Raw genomic sequence first — 24,898 nt, 5'->3', positions numbered from 1 at the left:
CGTGGGCAAGATTACAACCAGACTCTTTAATTTTTTTAATTATAAAATTCTAACTTGCCCACATATCCAAATTATATATAAACATGTGAATCTTCTTTGAGTCAATAATATAGAATATTCACTCATTCAACAAATATTTATTGAGCCCTGTTACATATTCTTGGTGTTGTTTCAGGGAGTTCCCTGTCATCAGGGAGCCTACATGCTTCCAAATATCACATAGGCCATACTTATACTAAAAACATGTTTATTGTTTATCTAAACTTCAAACTTAACTGAGTATCCTGCATTTTATCTGGTCACTGAGGTCATGTGACAGCTTGGTTGGGATGGATGGTCAAAAATGGCCCAACTTATGGAAGCTGGGGCAGACTGTCACCTGGGCTGCTCTCCCCATGTGGTACCTCAACTAGCCCAGGCGTCTTTACATGTCAGTCTTAGGGCAGCAAAAGGTCAAGGTGGCAGCTGTAAGGCTTCTTTTGGTTCGTGCTCTGAAGTTGCAAGTGGTTGCTTCTGCCAGAGTGTATTGGTCAAATAAAGGCACAGGGCTGGCCTACATTCAGAGGGTGGGGAAAGAGATTGCACCTCTTGATGAAAGGAGTGGCAAATTCACATTGGAAAAGGGAATATATACAGGGAAGGGAAGGATTTATAGCCATTAAACAATCGATCACAAGTCGTAAACACAGCAGAGAAGTCTCTGCCATCAGGGACCAAACACTATTCTAAGAAGAGACAGACAATAAAGATAAACATTCATTGTTTATACAAAGGAGAAAAAGAAAGCATAATCAGGGGGTTAGGGAGTGTTAGGGGAGGTCTTCTTTTATATAAGGTGGGCAGGAAGACTTCCCCAAGAAGAGGACATTCAGCAGAGCCCAAAAGGAAGTGAGAAATATCCAGAGGAACGGGGTAACAGTCAGAGGAAGGAACAAGTTCATAAGCTTCAGAACCCAAGCATTATTGAGGAACTGAAGGTGGCCGAAACAATGAAGGTGAAGTGGAGAGTAGGAGGAGATGAGGTCAGAGGAGTTACGGAAGGTCAGGCTCAATCTACATCTAGGGCCTTGCAGGCAAATATAAGGGCTTTGCCTGTTAGCTTGTGTGAGCTAGAAGCCACATGCAGGGTTCCAGAAGAGGAGTAGCATCATTTGACTTAGATTTTTTTTTAACAGGGTTACTCTGGCTTCTGTATAGGGAATACACTGAAGAGTGGCAAGGGTTGAAATGGTTGTGAAGCTATTGCAGTACTCTAGGTGAGGGGCAATAGTGGCTCGGACTGGGTGAGAATAGTGGAGCTGGTGAGTTGTTGTTGAACAACAGGTCTGTTTTGAAAATAAAGCCAACAGGATTTGCTGATAGATTGCATTTGGGGTGTAAAAGCAAGAGAGAAGCCAAGAATTTGAGAGGAGTCAAAAGGTTTAGACTCAGCAACTAGAAGAATGGATTTGCTGTTTACCGGGTTGGGCCCTCCTTATAAGAGGGAGGCAAGAACAGCAAAGGCAGAAGAAGGCCACGTGATGACAGAAGCAGGAGGAGAAAAGGCAATGAGATGAGGAGCCATGAGCCAAAGAATAGAGGAAGAAGCTTCTAAAGCTGGAAATGGCAAGGAAATGGGTTCCCCCTTAGAGCCTCCAGAAGGAACCGGCCCTGTCAACACCTTGATTTTAGCCCTATAAGACTCATGTCAGACTTATGACATCCAGAACTGTAAGAGAATAAATTTATGTTGTTTTAAGCCACCAAATTTGTGGTAATTTGTTACAGCAGCAATAGGAAACTAATACATGATTAGACCTTTAAATAGAGATGCTGAGTAGCTGTTCATTATGAGTCTGAACTTGAGGAGAGAGGCATAGAACGTGAATTGGAGCTCATCACAATACAGGTTTATTTAAAACCATAAAGCTGGATGAGAGCACCTGGCCAAGATCATTTCTTCCATTCTTTTGGTGAAATTCAAAAGAATTCTGTCTAGAAATTCAACTGAGCAAGAACTTGGGCATTTCAAGTACTTGGGTGAGGATAGAGAAATGAAAAACCTTTTGACTGTTTTTGACCACCCCAACATCTAAAGATCAGGAGAGTGAGAAAACCAGCCAACAAATGAGAAGCCATATCCAGTGATGCATGAGGAGACCAGAGAGTCTACGGTCCCAGAAGCCAAGGGAAGAAAGTATTGGCAGGAGTAAGCAAGTGACAAATTCAGCTCCATCAAATATTCACAATTTAGTGCTAAGTGATCTCAATCTTGAATTTTTCGCTAACTTCTACAAAAATTCTATGAGAGACAATTGATATTTGAGAGTGGGATAGAAAAAGGAGGCACCAGTAATAATTATACCAAGACAAAGGATGTAAATTGGGACTGCCCAGGGCAAGCAGGAATGTACGGTCCCCCTGTTTGGCTTCTGTCTCAATAACTGTTAAATAAATACCGTTTACTTCCTAAAGAAACATCTTTACTGAAATATGACTTAATATTTTGCTTTTGGCTTTAACTGAGGATCAATATTTAGGAAATAGTGTTAGGAAAGATATTTCTGCCTCTTTTATCAAACTGTTACTGGAGACTCTGTTCTTTATTATGTTCAATGTTCCTCATAGAAAGAACCATGTGGTAATTCCTCTTAGAATGGAATGCTGGAAAAACTGTTGCTTTTTTCAAGGAGCTGGTGGTATCCTTTCTTTTCCTAGATACTAAGAGCTTCATAGTACATCGTTCTTCCCTCTTACCTTGGGAGCACGAGCTAGAACTGTTATATCTTCAAGTTGCAGTTACGGTATCATGTCACATTTTCCCAGCTGTGACTTTCTTTCTCCTCAAATATTTCTTGAGTACCCACTATGTGCTGAGCTTTGCTATTTAAGCTGCAGGTATGGCAGAGGTCCACACAGATTTGATCCCTGCCTTCATGGCATTTTCTTGGTTCTCAAGAGTTTCCATACTTTTAAAATATGGTGTTAGTATCTTATAGGAAGCCTTGAATTCTTTCAAGAGCAAAGTAGGTATAAAAGACATATAGAATAAAGCGCAACAGTGCAGTATATTATTCAGATAGGGGTGTGGCGTGTTAGGAATGGAAGGCGAGGGGAGAGGTAGAGCATGAAGCCTTGAGTAGAACCAGAGCCTTGAAGCTCCTCATGTTTTTCATGAGGTTTCAGACCCACTATTGTGCTTTTGAGAGAAAAGAAGGCACGTTTAAGGAAATAAAATGATTTCTAAAGCTGCGTTTAGCATCTTTACTAATAGTAGTAAAGAGTGCTTGATCAAGTAAAGCATTTGAGGATATTGTCATAATCCAAAAATGCTCTAAGTGCTGTCTACTGGCTATAGAGAAAAGAGAGTTAATGATTAATTTTGTTGTAATATGATATGCCCTAGGATTGAGTGAATATTTCAGTTCCAGATTATAAAGTAGCCTATTTTTGCAGGATGAGAAAATAAGTACTATATTTTTAAAAGAAATAAGCTGTCTGCTCCTAAGAAGAGGAACTCCTTTCAGTTATGACCTTGGCTAGGGATTTAAGGCTGCTGTAGTCTTCCCAGTCAAGAGAAGGGGATTGATTAGAAGTCAACCAGAAAGCACTGTCCTGGCTGGTAAGACCGCACCATCAAAAACAAGAAACATATCTTTATGTTTATTAAGCATGCAACAGTGTCAAAGAAGAAAGGTCAAACAAAGGAAGGGATCCTCTTTTAGACAGTTTAGTTCTTACACTTTGATAGCAGCATGATGAGTACAAGAGGAGACAGGGGGATACCATGCGACGGAGGAGGTTGAGAGGGATAGAGAATGATAAAGGCAGAGACAGCTGCTTTCACAAAGCCAGCTGCGTTGGAGATGTCTCTTCTACAACTGCTTATTGAAATGTATATGAAACTAGTAACATGAAACACTTGGGCAATATATTGTGTTAGAGGAATCAAAATTTAATTGTGGAGACTTTGAGTCCCACTGATTCCAACTATTGATTATGTTGCTTCAACGTGCAGGAATAAAATTAAAAGCTGAGCTTGACAGCAAGCTGCCATGTAAACCATTTTTTAAGTCTGTCTACCAAATACCCTGGATATTGGATTGTTTTTATTCCTAAAAGAAATGTAAATACAGTCACAGTTCCTGTATAATATACATAAAATTTAGCCTAGGTATATTATTTCTTTTAGCCTAGGTTTATGCCATATTTTCAGCCTTCTGACTCACTATTGTTACCATAGTGACATTTACAGAGGGATCGTGTGTTTTCCATAAGTTTAAGGGGTAGCCACGGACCTTAAGTAGCTCAAGAGGAGAATTCACTGAGATCTAGAGTGCTCCAAACAACGCTGTGAAAATTGGATTGCCTGAAAACACAGGTTTGTCTCCCAAGAGAAACCTTCTGTGCACACGCAGAGAATGATAGGGCTGGAAAGGGATCTCCGGAAGCCATTTATTCGGTCCCATCTCCCGGCAGCATGGTGACTAAACCACAATAGGTGTCTGTGATTTTCGTACTAATGTAACTTACCCAAGACTGCCTGTTCCCCCAAGCCACAGCCAGCTTAGCTGTCAAACAAAAATAACTTATGGCACTCCACCTCGTCATCATCCCTTTCCTGGCCCTCCCCTGGGTCCCCAGGGCTGTTCAAAACTGAATGCTGGGGCTTCCCTGATGGCGCAGTGGTTGAGAGTCCGCCTGCCGATGCAGGGGACGCGGGTTCGTGCCCTGGTCCGGGAAGATCCCACATCCCACGGAGAGGCTGGGCGTGTGAGCCATGGCCGCTGAGCCTGCGTGTCCAGAGCCTGTGCTCTGCAACAGGAGAGGCCACAACAGTGAGAGACCCGCGTACCGCAAAAAAAAAAAAACAAAAAACTGAATGCTGGAGACTGCCAGAAATAAAAGTGTGAACCTCGGGGTAGACCTGACCAGAAAGTAAAACCTATTCTTGGTTTTACACAGCAGGGAGAAACCTCTTTACCTATATCCCATCATGACAGGGATTTGAGCTAAAGCTCCGTGAAGCAGCCCCGCTCCAGTTACACCCTCTGAAATGGGAATTCCAGGGTCACTGGCAGCACTGGAGAAGATGATTATAGCAACTCAGCACATGGTCTCATAGGATGATTTCCTTTTGAGAACTCGTTTGTGAGCCTACCACCTGACCAAATAGCATCACCACCATCGTCTGTAAAATATTAACATTTACCGGAGCGGGGAAAATGGTACCGAGACTGATTGCCCTGTGTCGGGGGCGGAGTGGGTGGGAACCGTTTACTTCTTTGAAGATTGAACTGAGGAGGCTACGTGATTAATTCGAATAATTAGGAGTCTTTTTTCCTCGTCAGTTGATTTTGGGGATTGCAATTTTAGTTCAAAACCAAAGACAGGTTACCTAGGTTATGAGAAAATAAAGGTTTGAAACAAGAAGCTGCATTTGGGAGGAAAGGAAATGTTGAACTTGGGTCTATATTTCCGAAGAAGAATTATCTGGAATTTTATAAAAGCAAAGAACACAGACATCATCCCTGTGTTTATATGAGGAAGTAAGCATTTGAAAACATGCAATACGTATTTTAAACATTGTTCTACTTTCTAATCTTGCATTGCTCCCAAGGATTGCTAATGGTTACCAAATTGTTCTTTGGCAGCGTAAGCTGACGCTTAAAAAAAAAGAAAAAAGGCAAAGAGGTGATAAGATGTGATTCTAGCACAGGACAAAGTTATGAATCCTCAACCCTGAGCAGATATTAACTAATCCAGCAATCCCAACCTGGAGGGTAGCCAGGAGCATTTCTCTGCATCACATTATGTCCGTTACATGGCAATGAAGGACAGTTTCCATGGCTCCTAATAAAGAGATGTTTCTCTTTATGAAGAGAGCAGAGTGAAGGGTTAATAAAGCATTCAATCTCTAGAAGTAGGTTTCTCCCTACATCCCATAACCAGGAGGATGGATATCTGGTTTTGTGTGCTCAGGTGGGTTGAATGAAACCAGCATGGCTCTGCTCTGCCTTCACTAGCTATAATCAGCTTTTCAAATCTACACTATGTCCCCAGTGACTGATGGCACAGTGAGGAACATGTTTGTGACCACACATTCCTGAGAAGCAGCAGTTCTAACAGCCCAGTGACCCGACTTATTCATTCCTGTTTCTTTGTGCAGAGACATTTTGTTTTCCAAGCTCTTTGGCCATGTGCTAACGATTAGACAATGACTCCATAAATGAGGAGAAAAAACGTGTCATGGACGGTGGGTGGTTTGTTTTCTTAGTTCTTTATTGAAAACATATGGAGATGTTTATATATAAATAGACAACAATAGACTGCTGCCATCACGTTAGCAGCAGCTAATAAAATTCTACATGAATAGAGATCTAACTTGTGTCTGCCTACTCCAGAATTCTGGTTTACTGAGATCTGCATATCCTATCTAATTTGGGTTGAAAAGATGTTTTATTGTTTTACTTTTTATTCCTAGTTGGAAGGAAATGGTGGACCAAGGGTTTTGTCCTTGTTTTTGTTTCATTCTTCTCTTTGCTTAATCAAATTACTTCGTTAGCAGGGACAATAAATTCTGTCCAATCAGACCTTGTATTGTGATCACGCAAAAATATTTTAAACTCCATACATCTGTTTCACTACAGTCTTTGTATTTTTGAATTAGAAGTGAGGACTTGTGGCCCGACAGCTGGAAACAAGCAGCAGCAGACAGGGCAGTGGAGGGATTGAGAACACAGGCTTGGGGAGGCAGACCTCCGGGTTTGAATTCTGGTAACCACTCACTAGCTAGGTAACCTTGGGAAAGTTAGTTAACCTGACTAAACCTCAGTTGCTTCATCTGTGAGATGAGAATGATGGGGAGCATTACATGGGATAAGCTGTAAAGCCTTTCATACAGTGTCTGGCATATAGGAAGCACTGCAAAAAAGCTACATATTATCATTGTAAGCAGCTAACAGAATGGTTTATATGGAGGCCATCCTTGAAAATCTGAGAGGTACTGATGTTTAGTGGTAAGACCAGTAACAGCAACTATTGATCAAGTGCTCGTTATACGTTGGGGTCTACATTGCACTCTTTCTTACAACTCCATGAACTGGGTACCAGTATTATCCCCATTTCATGGCAGGAGAAACTGAGGGTTACACAGACTGCCCAGAGTCACAGAGCCCATGATTGGTTAATCTGGTGCACAAACCCAGTCTGAATAACCCCAGAGTGCATACTTGTTACCACTCTGCTAAAAAGGCTGCCACGCAGACAGCGTCTGGCACCTTTGAAACCTCCTTTATTTACATTATTCTCAACATTCCCATTAACATCCTGGCATTGCACGGTACCATTCACAAACTGTGGGGTGCCCTGTCCCAGGGACATCTGTTCATTTGCAGTGGAAGAGGGTCAAGAAGGCTTTAATGCATATTTTGTTAGGAGCCCTGACACGTTCAACTCGCACACCACTTTCACTTTTGGTCTACAAATGTCTTTTCTTTGAAGACCCTCAAAGCTCCATGTGCCCAGGCCCATTGTTCAAGCCTGGAAAAGAGCATTTGTCCCAGCCTACAGATGGAGAAGCCAGAGGCCAAGGTGACATGACTTGGGGACAGAGGGAGAGGCCAGTCACTCCCCTCAGCAGCCTAGCATGTCCGTTGCTGAGTCAGGAATGGAGTCGAGTGGGTCCAGGGCTGTGTCCATCTCACCAGGCTGATGGCCAAACTACTGACTAGCTCTTCTTTTAACTAAATTGTATATAGTTAGGAGCAAATTGCCTGATTTTCTTGTTGGAAGGATGGGATCTTCCAGAAATATGGGAATCCTCACATACATCACCCAGCTGTTTTTATTTGCAGATATATTATGTTATTTCTTTTCTCATTTTTACAGGGCAGGGAGAGAATTTGGGGCGGGGGGCAGCAGGGCACATGAGGGGACAGGGTTAGGACTGCCAAATTCATGTCAACTTGCTCACGTAGCACCAATGTGCTCGTTGAACGAGCCCTGAATGTAAGACATTAATGCAAATATTTTGCATGTTATTAACTCTAATGATGCTACCGTCATGCAGTAGCCACAGCTGAAAGCAGAGGTGGTACGTTTTATCATAAATGCCTTGGGTCTTTCTCTGATAATCACCATGAAGACAGAAATTCCTTAGAAGTGAAAGTGGAAATATGAACAGACTTCTGCTTTGTTAACCTTCTCATCATCATCAACAAAAACAGAATGATATCCCAGGGCCATGAAGTTCAGTCCTTTAAATGCTGGCAACATCCTCCTTTAGAAACGAAGGGTACTGTTCTTGCCCTTGTAACAACAGTACCCTTCCATGGCAACAGTTAGGAAGTCATTGTAAAAACATATCTGTTCTACAGAAAAAAAAAATGTATGCAACCCTGAAATTGTTATGTTGTAAGTGAAAAATCATTCTAATTCAAAACAAGCATGGCCTACTACTTCCTCCCTCCCATGCTAGTGGTGACAGGGTGGAGTTTTGGAAAGCACAGAATTTCAGACCCAGCTCTCTCATTTGCCAACTGTGTGACTTTGAGCAAATCACTTGACTTCTCTGATCCTCAGTTCCTTTTCTATAAAACAGCATCAACCATAAAACTGCTCCGTCTACTTTATGGATTATGGAAGAAGATCAAAGGAGATTGCAAATATGAAAGCTCTCTGAAAGCACTGTAAAAATATTATTATTGATTTTTACTAGGTGAATAATGAGGATGACAGCTTGGGAATAACTCAACCGAGGTAGTATATGGTCAGTCTGGAAGAAGTGAATGGGTCCTGGGAAATAGCTGGCCAGGCCAGTTTGAAGGACCTTAAACTTGCAAGTCTTAGGGCAGTGTGGCAATTTAGCTGTGCAATCTGGTGAGAGGCTCTTATATTCTAAGCTCTTGCTGTGACAATACTGGCTACTTGGAATCACTGTGTGCTTTCTTACCAGACTTTATCTGGAAAAGGTTTACACACTAGTGGCCTGGCAGAGTTGCCGGGGTTTAGATGCTACAGCTGTACCCCAGAGAGATCAGCATTTCAAGTGTTGTTCTATTACCTCCCTCCCTGGGGATTCAACAGATGGAACAACAATGGAATCAGAAACCCAAGACAAACCTGTCAGTTTGATGCCTTTAAGCCTTCACAGAATTCACGATTAAAATAAGATAGAATATCCATCTAGGGGGAAGAGGTGCAGAGAAGTAGGCCCACAGGTTACACCTTTTTTTGTCTAAGCACGGCTAATACTATCCGGAGGTCCCCGCCATATAAAAGGAATTGTATCTGGTGCAAGGTAGGCTCTTAAGAAAATTGGTTGAAAGAATATTATTGCTAGTAGCAATAATTGAGTAATTTTTATATGGAGTTTTATATTTATTTTCACTGAATTTTAAAAAAAAAACCTTCCAAGTCAACTCAAATTCGGCAAATTCCAAGATGAGTCATCTTGCATCTCAGAACTGTTAGGTAATATGCAGACTGGATCCTAAGTCAAGCAGAGCAACATGTGCTTTGGCAACAACTGGTGAGGAGATAAAGTATTTGGTTATTGTTTTTTTGATAACTTCCAAAGAGAAAGCAGAGAAGCAACAAATATGACCCAAACACTTCTCTCTTTTGTTAAGGCAAATATTTCCAACTACAGCCTCGTGATGGAGTCCGACCTGGGGACCTTCTTACCCTCTGGGCTGCAGTTCACTGGCAGTGACAAGGCCAGGGCCATCGTGGAGGAGGTCATGTGCCTGCTGGAGCCCATCAATGTCACACAGGTCTTTAGAGCTGGAGAAGGGACAGACATTAACTTCTGGATCCAAGCCGGAGTACCTGGTAAGAGCAATAGATGAAGTTGGGGTTCTTTACCTACTGCTACCAATTTAAACTAAAATTTCTGTTCTAACGTGCCACAGTAGATACTTGTAGGTCATTTAAAATATGGAAACCCTTAGGGCTTCCCTGGTGGCGCAGTGGTTGAGAGTCCGCCTGCCGATGCAGGGACACGGGTTCGTGCCCCAGTCCGGGAAGATCCCACATGCCGCAGAGCAGCTGGGCCCGTGAGCCATGGCCGCTGAGCCTGCACGTCCGGAGCCTGTGCTCCACAACGGGAGAGTCCACAGCAGTGAGAGGCCCGTGTACAGCAAAAAAAAAAAAAAAAACATATATATATATATATATATATATAAAAACCCTTAGCTTTGTCCACAAGGTATAATCTGATGATTTCCAATATTGGGATAATAATACTCCTTTTATTTATTTACCCATCTGTCTTCTCTTTCTGAAGTATAAGTTCCTCACTCCAAGAGATTCTGATTTAATGACTCTGGGATTGTGCCTAGAAATTGTTTTTTGTTTTAAGCAGGTGTCTGGTAATTGTAGCACAAATGATCTCCTGACCAAAATTTATGAAATAGAGTAGAAGGCAATTATTAATACTAATATCCTTCTAGTTCTAGTCCTATGCTGCAGAAAGTTCTCTGACCCAAATAATTCCCTACCCAAATCCATGATATCTGAAATTTTACCATTAGAGATGTATTCTTTGAGGTTGGGTACTTCTTGCTAATCATATTTTCCTAATGCAGAGACTACTTTAAGAGGTTGGACATAAACTAATTTACCCTGATCAGTGATTCATCAGGTTGATATTTTTAAGACAAGTCCTGAGCAGGGATGAAATTATGTAATAGGAATAGGCCTGGCTGTTACAGGACTAGAAAGGAGAGCAGTCCTAAAGAAGACAAACATAGTACTTCACAAATTTGCCCTAGACTGGCCATGAGAAAGGGTTATTGTTGATATTAGACCTCTATGACCTGGGGTTGTTCCCTCAACACCATTATCTCCATAATCAAAAACACTGTTAAAGAATCTATTTGCAAATTATTCTGTACTTGTATTATGCAAACAGGAAGTCCAACTTTTGAATAGTTTTAAAATTATGGTTTCCAGAACCATTTCTATGGCTACAAAACATTTCACAGGTTTAAAAAACAGTCTCTCTAGATCCACCCCACTCCAGCTTTTTTTTTTTTTAGCCTGCAAAGTAGACTTTACCAATAGCATACTGTATGGATTTAAACTTTTTTAAAAGCTCATTCTTTAGATATTATAGATTAAAGCATATTTTAGATGGTAAGGTTGCTAATAATCTTACATAACTAAAAATAGAAGGAGCTCTTCTTTATTCTAAGACAAGAAACTAAATTCTCTCCAATGGTTTGTGTATATTTTAACCATATTGTGAAATATCTTAAAACAACATTTCCATTTTCAGTGGGTCATCTAGACAGACACAAGACTCTACATATATGTTTTTAATCATGATCAAGGTCTAGGGGAAGGGAGTTTGCCCTTTAAGTCCTATAGAACGATTTTGTTTGAATTTTAGATTTTTCCTGACCCTTAACTTTTTCAATAAGAATCTTGGTAAAATTTCAGAAAAGCTAAGTAAGTTTGCTGGGGATAGAGGTGAGGAAAAGACTGATGGATTGTGGGTGAATTCGAGTGAAGACCGGGGGTGCTTAAAGGGGAGGTGAGGAACTGAAGCCTGGACCGAAGTAGAACAAAACGTGTGCTGCCTCCTCCCAGCTAGTTTTGCTTCTGTTGCACTGGATCAACAAAAGAGAATCGGCTCTAGCTTTACTCCTTCCATGTAGATACTCCATAAGAATGGTTCTCTTTGGAATTAACAAGTTGATTTGATTGTCTTCACAAAGGTAAGAAGGGCTTCCCCTCTTGCCACAGTGCCGTGGGGAATTTGAGCCCCCTTGTGGTTGCTTCAGCATTAATGCGAGTTCTAACTTACTGAACTAGTTGTCAGACACACGGTTAGGCTTTTTGAAGACCCTGTCTGTTTGATCTGTACAACAATCCTAAGAGGTAAGTGCAATTATTCCTCTTCTTCAGATGAAGAAACGGACTCAGAGGGACTAAATGACTCGCCCAAGTCTCTCCGGCTCTTAAGTGTAGATGTCATCCTGAGAACAGGCCACTTTGGTTTCAAGGCTGGTGGCCCCTTTCCCACAATATGCAACAACACAGGGGCGTCTGGAATGCTGAGATGGTCTTCCAAATCTATGGCAGTGTCTGAAATGTTTATCTTACTCAGCTCTTGCTTATGCAAAGGATTTCAGTTCATTCCTGCTCCAGAATAATTTACCCCGGGGGAAAGGAGTTTGTTATTGTAAATAATTACTTATTTCTTCTCGCATTCTTTGTTCCACTCCCCTCTCTATCTCTGTAGATCAGGAAGGTTTATATAAACTTGGTAGTTCATTTAGACTGCAACTAATGTTTCCTGGAATTCTTTTTTATTTCGTTTAGAGTATTGTAAGATGGAACCAAATTATTGCTGTTTTTCCCTATTACTATTGAAGCTATCTTTTGATATTTCAAGTTTGGGCTCTTCCTGGAAGAAATAATGGAACTGTTTATAACTCTTGTTACCGTTGAAAATTTCAGGGACTTTAGAAAAAAAGATGGAGAACCATAGTTAATCTGAAAAAGAAAATAAAAATATACTAGTTGTGTACTCTGAATTCTTGAAGATATGGTAAGTTACAGTGAGTTAAACCTAAAGATAGGATTCAAGATACTAATTAAGTATGAGTTAAATAACTGCTCACCTAACTTTTGGAAAATTAATGAGAAATACTTCCACACTCTATTCTTGCTCTCTTCTTTCTCTTTTTCTTTCCTGTCATCCATTGAACTAATATTTATTGAGCCCTTACCATGTCCTTGACCTATCAAATTTCTGTAGTCTGATGACTGAGCCCCAATTTTTTAATGTTTCATGTATACTCAGTATCAAAATACTAATTAAGAGCACAGGTAGAATTAAAATTCAACATGATTTTCATAAATTATAGAAGCCAGATAGATAAATTTATGAAAGGATCATCTTTGGAGAGGAGATAGGATATCCTTCATCCATCTAAGTGATGTCCATGATGGACAGGATGACTGTCAACTTAAGTATAAGGCTTTGGGGGGAAAAGTTAAAATAATAACAGATGTATTTTCCACATAAACTCTCTGTTCCAGATACCTTTATACTCCAGCCTTCTCCCATTTCTACCCCCTTCCATACGCCTTCCTATTTTCTCCTCCAAATCCTAAATGCTCTTTAAGTCTCACTCCATATTCATTGGTGACCGCAAATCCATCTTTAACAGACCCTGGTGCTGTGTTGCCTTTCTGAATTTCTAAGACGCTAATGTAGCCCCCAGTCTCGCACTTGAATCACACACAAACGTTCTTGGGTTACTAGGAATTTCCGTGCATCCCGCCTCCTGTACTCAGTGATCAATTCTTTGAGATCAAGGTCAATGTTTTCTACTTCGTTGCCTCCTCTGTAGCTCTTAGTTTAATTTTGGGAAACATTTAAATTCTTGTAAATCTCACAAGAGAAAAAACAGAAACATAGAGGTAATTGTTTTCCCGACAAGCTTTGGGTCCTTCAGCTTAAGACTGTGGAGAAAATTAAGGATGCTGAGAAAAAAGACAGAAAGATAGAAAAAACGACAGATGGAAGAACGACATAAATTAAGGAGGCTAGAGCAATTAGGATTATTTATTTACAGGCGTAAAGACTGAGAGAAGATGCTGAGTCATATCTTCTAGTACATTAGTGCAGTAATACACATAGATAATTTACCACATAAAGTGGCAAGATTCTTGTTCCCTGACTCAGTCAAAGGTAATACAAGAGCATAACTCAAAGGAGTGCAAGAGGGATTTAGGTTAGTCTCTATTGGCCCCAGATAGCAGAGAGGCCTTCAACCTTAAACTTTTGCCTGATCCTCCAATTATAAGCTCCAGGTTAGAATGACAGGAATCTATTTCATTCTGAACATGTCAGTAATAAGATATGATTCATGGTTCTCAGAGGTCCTTAATGCATCCTTCTTGAACACCTTTCTTTAGGAACTCTTCTATAAAATATATTGATACGTTAATGTAAAAAATGAGATGCTCTCTTCTTGTGACCTGAGGCAGTGAGCGCACCATGATTCCATATCTACCAATGAGTTCCTTCCTCTGCTTCAGAATCTGAGAGGCAATCTTTTGCTGATGATCTCGGCAAGTGGCAGACAGTGTGCTGGGAAGAATTAGAGTCTGTGTTCTAGCTTCACAACTTTGAACTTCATGTGCCATCTAAGGCAAATGATGTAAGTTTTCTCAGCCTCACACATTGATTATTAAGCATTCTTTTTTTTTTTCTTTTTTGCGGTACGCGGGCCTCTCCCTGTCGTGGCCTCTCCCGTTGCGGAGCACAGGCTCCGGACGCGCAGGCTCAGTGGTCATGGCTCACGGGCCCAGCCGCTCCGTGGCATGTGGGATCCTCCCGGACCGGGGCACGAACCCGCGTCTCCTGCATCAGGAGGCGGACTCTCAACCACTGCGCCACCAGGGAAGCCCTATTAAGCATTCTTATTACTCATCTGCTGTATGGCACTTGGGAATCAACAGTAAAGAAGATAGACAAGATCTGTACTCTCACAGTCTATACAGACTAGTGAGTGAGACTTGGTTATCTCATATGCAAAATAGGTATGGTCACCACCAAGCCCCATGTGCGTTCCTCCTCCTCCCCTGTCCCCTCTCTCATTGACTGCCACCACCTCCCAGAAACCACACAATCATCCGGAACATAGAACCAAACACTCTCAAGTCCTGTTTACTCCAGATTCCTCCTATTTTCAAAGCCCATTCCCTTCTCTCTACCCCACACACCTTGTCTCAGGAGTACTCACTGATTTTCCTATAGCAGCCTCCTACTGACATATCAACCTGCATTCTTAGTTCCCTTCCATCTAACTGGCTCACTGCTTCCAAAGTGAACTTTCTAAATTAAAAGTCAGACTATCAATTGGGATGCTTTCGGCTGCAAAATATCACAGAAGCTGCCACTTAGAACAGTAGTAAGGGGATTTTTTTAATTTACTTTAAAAAGAGCTCTCGAGTGGGTGGTTACAGAATGCTTGATTTAATCATCAACCACATCAGAGACCCTGGTTCTTGCCACCTTTCCACCGTGCCACCCTCGGCATGTTGACTTCTGTCTTCAGGCGTGTCTCCCCGTGGTCCCTAGATGGCTGCAGCTGTCCCAGGCAACACATTCTCACACATAGTGCAGTAGTGGAAGAGAGAATGTCTATAATGGCCAGTCCTTCTTAACAGTAAGACAATCGCATCCAGAAGCCCCGAAGCAGATTTTTCCTCAATTTCATTGGCCGTGTTGGTGGCAATGGAGTAGAATTACCAAAATTGGATTATATTGATCGAATTTTACTTCCTGGGTCTAGGGTAGAGCTCAGTCTCTGCTGAAAATGTAGCCTCCTGATGTGTGAGAAAAGCTGGGATTCTTTAGGAAGGAGATGAGGCTTCCCACTGATAAGCAACTAAGAGTAGCGGCATATCTGATCATCTCTCCTCGTTGCTTGAAGTCCTTCAGTGTCTCCCCATCGTCTTCAGTGTCAGGTCTCTGTTTAGCATGGAATTCAAGGTCCTTCTGGTTCCACCCTGGGCTAATGTACAGCCTTGCCTCTCGTGGCTGCCCCACTGCTCTCTATCCATCTCTCACTCATACAAGTTTCATTAACTGAGGTTCCAGTGCACCCTGTGTTCTCAGCTTCCTAGCCATCGGACCTGCCCTTTTCTGTCTTCTTCTCCAGCTAATTCCTACTCATCCATGATTCAGCACCTATTTCTCCTCTCACAAGCCTTCTTTGATCCCCAGCGGTCTGGGTGAGTGAACCTTGAGTTATGTTCCCATAACCCCCTGTTTGCCTCTCCTCATGGCACTTACCCTTAGAATTGTGATTGATTGTGAATGTCTCATAGTTTCCAGCACCTAAGGAGAAGCGCCTGGCCCTTGACAAAACACCCTGAATCAAATGCTGAATCAGTAATGTCTAGGTTTGCAGGAAGAGTTAGATGATGTGAGAGAGGTTTGTAAGCTGTAATGCCGTAACGTAAGTTGTGATTACTTTAGTAATAACTTTGCTTCACTGAGCTGTCCTCTCTTCTTGTATCTTGAATTGTTTTTAAAATCACATTTTAATTTCTTTCATCTTTTCATAATAGCTCGGACTCCATAGTGAAGTACCAAATACGCAGATTACTCAGAACTTCCTTCTCGTGTCTTTCTGATACCTTACATGGCATTAAGCAGAACTAAATGAAAACTTTTCACTTCTACATCTCCAAAGGCCTTTCTTTTAAAATTTTCCAAGAAAGGGGAAGATCAGGACACAAGCAGGAATGTAAAGTAAATTGAAGGTTCAACCTCTGGACCCAGGACTCATATGTTTTCCAGTCACCAGATGGAATAGGGCCATACAGTAGTTCTATGTCCCCTGCTGTCGCTAATTAAAAGATGCCTCCTTGATGGTGAAAAAACTCTGTGCTAGTGATGTTGGAGAGGTTGATGCTGCATGGTGAGTAGACCTCACCCCACTGGGAACATGAAAAGGCACTTCCTGGTTTGCGACTATAGCCCTTATTTAAATAGCCTAGCAGTTTCATTCAATCAGCAAGCATGTCTTGAGTGCCTACTGTAAACCAGGCATTCTACACACTGAAGATAGAGCATGAAAAAGACTTACCAGCTCTCTGCCCTTATGGAGTTTACATTGTAGTGGGGAGTGGGGAGAGGACAGTAGGAGGAGACAAACTATAACAAAGAAATCAAGAATGGAGGAAAACATTAGAGAGTGATAAGGGTAATGCAGAGTATTGTAGCAGGTGGCTGCCTCTCACCGCTGACTCAGGTGAGTCAGAGCTCTTGCTTTAATGCTCATCATCTGCTGTATGCTAGATAGGTGTGTGTAACATCCACGTCAATACCACACTATTGGGAACTGCGCATCAGAACAGCTGATAATAACAGCTAACAGAATAAGCTGCTCATGTTCTTTCCTCTTGCAGTAGGCCTGCTGCAGCTCCAGAGAAGCCATTGGGTATCTTGACCAAAGCAGGCTGGGCTCATACCCTGTAGTATGACTGACAATGGCCTAGAAGGAGAGGGCATTGTTTCTACCATCGGGCAGTTAGTCATGCACTGCCTTCTGAAGTGTCTTCTGTTGTTGCCCAATCTGTTATTTAAAGCCCACATTTTCACTTTAAAGTTAATATACTTTGTATTTTATCTCCTTAACTGTATTGAAAACCAAGAGAGTATTTTATTCACCCTTAAACACCCAATACCTATTATTACCTGGAACATAATAGGTGTCCAATAAATGTTTACTGAGTAGATGTATTTGATTTTAAGATGAACATACAAAAGAATTAAGTCACAGAAAAAGGAAGTTTTGGTACAGCGCCAAGATAAATAACACATGCAGAAAGCGATAGGAACTCATAGGGTAGAAGAAAGGAAAGGCCTGGAAGAGGTGAACTGAGCTGGAAACTGAAGGATTTGTAGTGTCAGAAGGGACAGAAGGGGCGAGAAGGGCATTCCTGGTGGGCATTCCTCCTTTGTAAATATTTTAATGTATCTCTAAAAGGTAAGGAGATGTATATATTATATATATATATTAGGAGGAATAATAATATTGTAGTCATATATTATTCCTCCTAAAATATTTTACAATAATCTCTTAATATCATATCCAATATATCGCCAGTTTTCAAATGTTTCCAGTTTCCTCCAAGCTGCATTTTCCTTCACAATTTTCTTGTGTAAAACAGGATTCCAGTAAGGGTCAAACAATGCAATCGGTGGATGTGGTCGATGTCTCCCAAGTCTCTTCTAATCCATAGGTTCCACCTTCATTTTTCTTCTTTCTGCTGCTTGTTTGTTACAGAAACCAAGTACTTTGTTCCATGGGATTTCCTATAGTCTGGATTTAGATAATCCCTTTTCTATGGAATCATTTAACATGTTCCCACTCTCTTATATTTCTGTTAATTGGTAGTTAATTCTAGAGGCTTGATCTGATTCAGGTTTGATTTTGTTTTTTCAATTTTCGGGGGCAAGAATACTTCTTAGGTATCGATGTTTATTTCCGTTATGAGTGATGTCTAGTTTTCTCTCTTTTTATGATATTAACTGTCATTGAAGATTATTGCCGAGATCTGTTATTTCATTGGGGGTTTCAAAATGGTAGCTTTGATTATTAGTTGAAATAATTCTATAAAAAGAACTCTCTCCCCATTGACTATCTGGTTACTCGGAGGTACTTTCGTGTAAGAAAAGTAGGACATATGTTTCATTCTTTCCCTTTATTTACCTAGTTTTAAAATTATTAGTTGATTCCCTAGTACCCTCCAAAGATAACTGATTGGGCTAATTTTTACTATCATAATTTACTAATGGATTTAAAAAATATAGATGTGCTTCATTCTGTTGTAGTAATTATGCTTATTTATGCTCAAAATTGTCCTATTTTTGGCCAATGAGAGCCTCTTTAAACTGGTTCCTGAGTTCTTTTGAAATGCCCTTGTAGTCACTGATAGTGTCCTAGCTTTCTGATGTGACAGTGTTCCAGGCTATCTTGTGTATTTCCTGCCCCAGATGGAATCAGCTATTTCTCCAAAGAGCTCCACTTTCTTCTACTAGGTCACTGTATTTAGAGACCACAGTCTGAACACTAAGTATGCTTATTGCTACTGGGTTGGTCATTGTTTCTAAGTCTTTTTAGCGGATAGAACTAGAATTTCTTTTTCTCTTAAGAAAAAAGATATTGTGGGGACTTCCCTGGTGACGCAATGGTTAAGAATCCACCTGCCAATGCAGGGGACATGGGTTTGAGCCCTGGCCCGGGAAGATCCCACATGCCGCGGAGCAACTAAGCCCTTGCATCACAACTACTGAGCCTGCGCTCTAGAGCCCGCGAGCCACAACTACTGAGCCCACGTACCACAACTACTAAAGCCCGTGCGCCTAGAGCCCATGCTCCGCAACAAGAGAAGCCACCGCAATGAGAAGCCCACACACCACAACAAAGACCCAACGCAGCCCCAAAATAATTAATTAATTTTAAAAAGAAGGTATTGTGAATTATATATTTCCAGTTCAGGTTGAGGACTCCAAAGCTGCTCTTTACCTCACTGGTGTCATGTCTGTGTCTCCTTCTTCCTTTGCCAGAAATCCTGGTTCTTAGTGCAACAGCATAACCACTCACTTGCTTTCTCCCACAGCACACACAGTAGTCTCAGAATAACACCACCACACAACCAACAACAGCGTGATTATTGAAAATGGTTTGTTTATTGCAGGTTCTTTTTATGTCTTTAGGATACATTATATATTCCACTAGAGATGTACACATTTCTGTTAACCTGTAATGCAAGTTACCCTGAATGAAATATCATTTCCATCTTTCATATTTTTGTCTTAAAATCTGAAACTAGTGATTTCTAAAATGCTTAAATGCTTATTTATAATTTTTCTTTATAAAGCGAGAAAAAGGTTACAGACAAGACTAGTTGTAAGACTTATTAAAGTAATTACCTTGGAGTGTCATAGTTGGATCCTCAACACATACATTGCCTGTGCTTTCTTATTAGGTCTGACTCAGACAGTTTCATTCATTCATTCATTCATTCATTCAAGAAATATCTAGTAAGTACTACATGACATTCAGACAAGGGGAATAAAGAGGGAATTTAATACGTGTTGAGCGTCTTTTGTATGTCAAGTATTATTTTAGCTGCTTTACATACATTATCTTATATAATTTTATAAGAACCTTCTAAAGCATACAGTAGTAGTCTGTAACCAATTTTCAGATGAGTCAGTTGGAACTCAGGGAGTTTCCTTTGTCCAAAGTCACAAAGATATTAAGTGGAAAAGCCAGAATTAACATATGGGCCTGTTTTATTCCAATGTCATATACAAGGTTCACTCTCTGTCCTCAAGGAGTTAATGGAGGGTTTAGACACAGGAAGAACAAAGCACCGTAGGAGTTCAAGGAAGAGAGGAATTAAAATCACGGGGCATCACAAAAGAGGTGGCATTTCACCTGATTTTCCAGAAAGAGCAGCATTTTGTTGGATGGAGAGGGACTGCATTGCACATGAAAAGATGGAGATACACAGAATTGCACAGGCAAGAAAGTTCAACAGGTTCTTGAAATGATGAGTAGTCTGGTTTGGCCAAAGTTTAGTTTAATATAGGGAAACAGAGCTAAAACTGAAAAGGTCCCTTGGGACTCCAGTTGGACCCTGAACGCGATTCAAAGAATTTGAGACAGCCAGAAACTTTTGAAAGTTCTGAACAGGAGTGAGACGTGATGGGGCTCAATCCCAGCCACTGAGTAGGCTTCATCTAACGCACAGCATCCTCCTTTGAGAGACTCAAGACGAAAACCAGCTTCATAGATCTGCACATCTCGTGGGCTGGTCTGCATGTCTTCTGGCAATTTCTTGCTAAAATTGCACTTTTTTGGATGTTTTGCTACTTGATGTTTTGCCAAATTAAACTGTACAGTTGGAGAGACTTGGAATAGTCCCATAAGGTATTGCACTGTGATTGGCAGGGGTTGCTGGGGTTCTCAGATATTAACAATGAAGTCTTACTGTAATTGGACATAATCTGCTTGTTGAACCTTCTTTCAGTCAAAGAAGTCTTCACGTATTGTGACAACTCATCAGTTTCTTACAAGAGCTCTACTAAAAATATGCTTATCAATTTAATTACTTTAATAAGCATAGGATTATGGGAAAAACAGGAAAAGCATCACAATTCAAGAGATTTTGGTAAAATTGAGTTCTGATTGGGTAAGGACTTTTTACTATAGAAATGAGTTGTATCTCAATTGTGTACGATAGACTCCTTAGTCTGGGTACTTTCATTGGCTTAAGATCCTTCCTTTGCTCAGTATTAAAGTTCAAAAATGACTACTTAACCTGATATTCTTGTACATTTCCCTCATGGGAATTTCTAACACTGTGAATTAAGTCTCCCTATTATCTCGTTTTTATAGGAAAGTGTGAGATTGCATAATTCATGGTAACTAAACTTTCTTTTACAGTATGACATTTGCTATCTTAATTGTCCTTCCAGTTCGTAATGCATAAATCAAATATGGTTGAGATCTGTGAAATCTATTAGTTGTGGATCGCTTGTAATCTGGCAAGCTGTTGCCTGTAATAGGACTAATTATGAAGTGTGTCCTCAGTATTCTTTCCTTTCTTCCTTCCTTCCTCCCTCCTCCCTCCCTTCTCCCTCCTTCCTCCCTTCTCCCTCCTTCCTCCCTTCCCCTTCCTTCTTCTCTCCCTCTATCTGTCCCTCCCTCTCCTTCTCCTTCCTTCCTTCCTTCCTTCCTTCCTTCCTTCCTTCCTTCCTTCCTTCCCTCCCTCCCTCCCCCCACCCTCCCTCCCTCCCTCCCTCCCTCCTTTCTTACTTTTTTTTTATGCACTTCTTTCTAATTGTATTTCAAGTTCTTTCCAAAACAAGGCCTTTGGATACCCCAGGTTCAATATGCCCCTGGGCCTGGTCCACTGCTGTCTTGTATTCATGTGTGGGTATTCATTCGTTCACCAACATTAAATCCCAGGATAGGTGTGGTAAAACAGGACTCCCTCCTCCATGGCACAAGTCCTTTGCTGGTTTTAGAGGTGGACTGCAGTCTTTGCAGAAAACACACAGGAACGTTTTCTTGGAACTGAAGTGGGATGAAAAGTGCCTGCCCTGAACATCACCATCTTTTCCCTGACCCTTCCCCTCCAGTTTCTGAAGATACAGCAGAAAGTAATCTTCCTTGAAGATACTGGATAACAATTCCATAAAACAAAAACACATGCTTCCACCTGCACAGATATGTTGGGTTTAGTTCAGCTGCTGGATGAGCTGATTGATGCATTCACCTTGACAGCCAGGTGAGTCCACTTCCTTGAGGAAGCCCACTCTATTTTTGGTAGCGTGACAGGCCACTGAGAGTTGGAAAGGGTGCAAGAACCCTGAGATCACCGGAAAATTCTTCCCCGGAAAGGCAATTTCGTGAATGAGGTCTTCCAAGCAAGTGACACCAAACTTCCCCAGGTGCTCCTCAGTCACTGTGTTGTCTGTCAGAGGGATGATTTTATTCTTGACCTTGGCTTGTCCACGTTTCAAGATGAGTTCCCGAACAGACTTCAGATTTGGAAATCCCCAGGTCACATAAGTTTCCACTATACAAAGCATGTTTATGGTTTGAGGGGTTACTTGCATAAAGACACCACTGAAAATCTTATTCAGGCGAAGTCTTGCAATGGTCCTCTGCACCAGTAAACTCACCCCATTAATCCTTTCGATGCACACAACAAAGGCCAAGCAATGTTTATCTGGCACTTCCAAGCCATGAGGTTTCACTTCTAGTTGTCTGAGTCGCACCCTGTCACGTAGTTGCCGCCAGGAATCATGTAGGAACCATTCTAGTCGCTTAAACTTGATCTCTTTTCCTTTCCTCTGCTCCTTCCTTTGCAAAAGCGCCTGCTTTGCCTGGGTGGCTTTCAGGCCCTGATAAGCCTTCCTCTTTTTCAGGAGATTTTTCTGAAACCAAAGGGATCTTTTTTCTTGCCTCTTCCTCTGCCATCTTTCCAACTCTCTCTCTCTCTCTCTCTCTCTCTCTCTCTCTCTCTCTCTCTTTCCTTCCTTCCTTCCTTCCTTCCTTCCTTCTTGTTGTAATGGCTGAAATAGTCTCCTGACAATTGAGAGAACAGAATCCTATGTAGAGATAGGCATGGCTTTCATCAATACCCAAAACTACCCAGTTATGGAAGGTTTAAACCTAAGTGGAAATGTTTGCTGGACACATCTATACAAAATCCACATTTTTTGCAGAAATAGTTTATTAAGTATCATTGATGCCATATTTAAAGAATGAAGGTACTCATAGATATCATTTTAATATCTTTAGTCAACACTGCAGTGCAAAGCACAGATGGAGGGGTCAGTGATTCCACACTCACTATTCCTGACAGAAGATTTTATCCGAGATAACTGTAGTCATTTAATATGTTAGCTTCAATTGCTGTAATTTCTCATCTTGTATTGGTGTAGACCCAGATATGTGTTCAGGTTACAGTTGTGGTTCACACCCTTGACTGAACTTTAAAATCACCTGGAGGCTTCTAAAAATATATCAGCACTGACGCCCCATCTCCAAAGATTCAGATTTAACTGGTCTGGCTGCAGGGTCACAACAGGTGCACCAGTTCAGGGAGTACATTTACCATAGAACATATTCATCCCTCAGGGCCCACAACCTCCCAGAGCACAAGTCCATTGTGTTCCATGTGAAAGGTGCCTGCTGGACTTGTGCAAACTTGGGGCCAGAGAGAGGGCTTGAGCACACCTGTTTTTAGAAGCCCCCCAGGAGACTGCAATATACAGCCAGACTTGAAAACCATTTTGAGGTAAAACATAGCCTAGATGTTAAGAGCATGGATTTAGGAGTCAAGCAGAAATGGATTCAAAATCTTGCTCTACCACTCTCTAGCTGTGTGACCTTAAGAAAGTCATTTAACCTCTCGGAACTTCAATTTCTTCGTAAATAAAAGGGTGATACCTGCCTTGTGTGATTATATTCAAGAAAAAAATAGACAATCTGAGTGAAATGCTTGGCACAAAGTTAACTCTCAAGAAGCCACTGTTATTATTTCAGTTATTAAAGCATAATTTCTGTATTAGTCCAGACTCCTTCAGTACTAAGTGACAGAAATCTAACTCAGACGAGCTGGAGCAAAATGGAGAATCTGAGCGAGCCACAAGAAGAGTAGGGCTGGATTGGGTCTTACGGACTCCAGCAATGGGATGCTGTTAGGACACGTACTCTCCCTCTCTGGTGCTTATTCCACCTTCTTTCATGGTGCCTTCATTTTCTCAAGCCAGCTGTCCCCTTAGAGGCTGAACTATGACCTTATGCAGCTCAAAACTCAAGACTTAACATCTTTACAGCCCGTTAAGCACAGAAGAACCAAGTAATTCATCACATCCAACTCAGTTGGGAAAATCACAGTAGCCCAGCCTCTCTCCTTTGTTCATCCCTGTTGTCAAGGTGTGTAATCCTTGAAGTGGGGAGAAGTGGTGGTGTGCAGATGAACACAGTAACTACCTTTATTTTCACTGTTGAGACCTGATTCAAAATACATAAAATACATAAAACCTCTGCCATCTAGGATCTATTAGCAGATAAGGAAGGACAGCAGTGAAGTCCCAGGAACAATAAAAAAAAGTACCCTGAATTTATAATACCTGTTCTCTCAGCTCTTCATGACCTAAAATGAGTTTAGGGCGAGAAAAGCATTTGTTAGACTTTTCTGGCCCAGTTTACCTGAGACACTCAGGTGACCAGGCAGATGCGGAGCTGGATAAGTTGATGCCACACTCCCAGCGATCCGCATGATTGAACACCTGAAGTGTTCTCTCCTGCCACCTCTACCCCACGGTCTCTCCTTACCTCTACAGATGGGAAAACTTAGGAGACTTATTTATAGGAACACACTCTACAGATGCACTGTGTATTTATCCAAGAAGGAGGCAATGAGGAAGAATGTCACTACAGACTCAGACACATCCTTTAACATTTGAATTGTTCTGACCACTTACCTCACATTTGTCTTAGAGAGGCAGCAAGTGTCATGAAGGAGGAACAGGCTTCATAGTTTTATAGCAGTGTGGTTCTGACAAGTCATTTAACTTCTCTGAGCTTCAGTTTCCTGATCTGTGAAATGAGGGCAATAATATTCCACAGGACTATTGTGAGAATTGAATGTATTTGATAAGTGATAACGTATTTGAAAGTCAATTGCACTCTACACAGTTGATCTTCAATAAGTGGTTTCAGTGTTTGGGGTTTAGTTTTATATTTTAAGAAATTACCGAAGAGGCCTTGCTATGAACATGCTTTCGTGTGTTTAGACCCAGTAGAGAGGGTGACTGGGCATATGGTTGAATATTCTAGGACATACTGCAAAA

General features: G+C 41.3%; 1 protein-coding gene and 1 pseudogene across 12 annotated transcripts in view; one reads left to right on the top strand and one right to left on the bottom strand.

Moving 5' to 3' along the window:
• CPQ (carboxypeptidase Q) overlaps positions 1–24,898 on the top strand; it is a 487,312-nt gene that overhangs the window by 401,152 nt on the left and 61,262 nt on the right. For 9 of the 11 annotated variants that reach the window (XM_079901128.1, XM_079901130.1, XM_079901129.1 and 6 more), the window contains 2 exons: positions 9,612–9,813; positions 11,893–12,829. In XM_079901128.1, coding sequence (XP_079757254.1) covers positions 9,612–9,813; positions 11,893–12,140 — 450 coding nt within the window. In that variant the 3' untranslated portion in view covers positions 12,141–12,829. Of the gene's footprint in view, positions 1–9,611; positions 9,814–11,892; positions 12,830–24,898 lie in introns of those variants that run through there. The other 2 variants (XM_079901122.1, XM_079901123.1) reach the window with 1 other exon arrangement.
• Positions 21,672–22,520, bottom strand: LOC307175783 (large ribosomal subunit protein uL30-like; annotated as a pseudogene). The gene has a single exon. The product of its transcript is annotated as a large ribosomal subunit protein uL30-like (transcript).

The sequence above is a fragment of the Stenella coeruleoalba genome (assembly GCF_951394435.1).
Source record: "Stenella coeruleoalba genome assembly, chromosome: 17".
In the NCBI taxonomy this organism is placed as follows: Eukaryota; Metazoa; Chordata; class Mammalia; order Artiodactyla; family Delphinidae; genus Stenella; species Stenella coeruleoalba.
The sequence above is the reverse complement of the archived record's forward strand: the minus strand, read 5'-3'. Positions and strand labels throughout refer to the sequence as shown.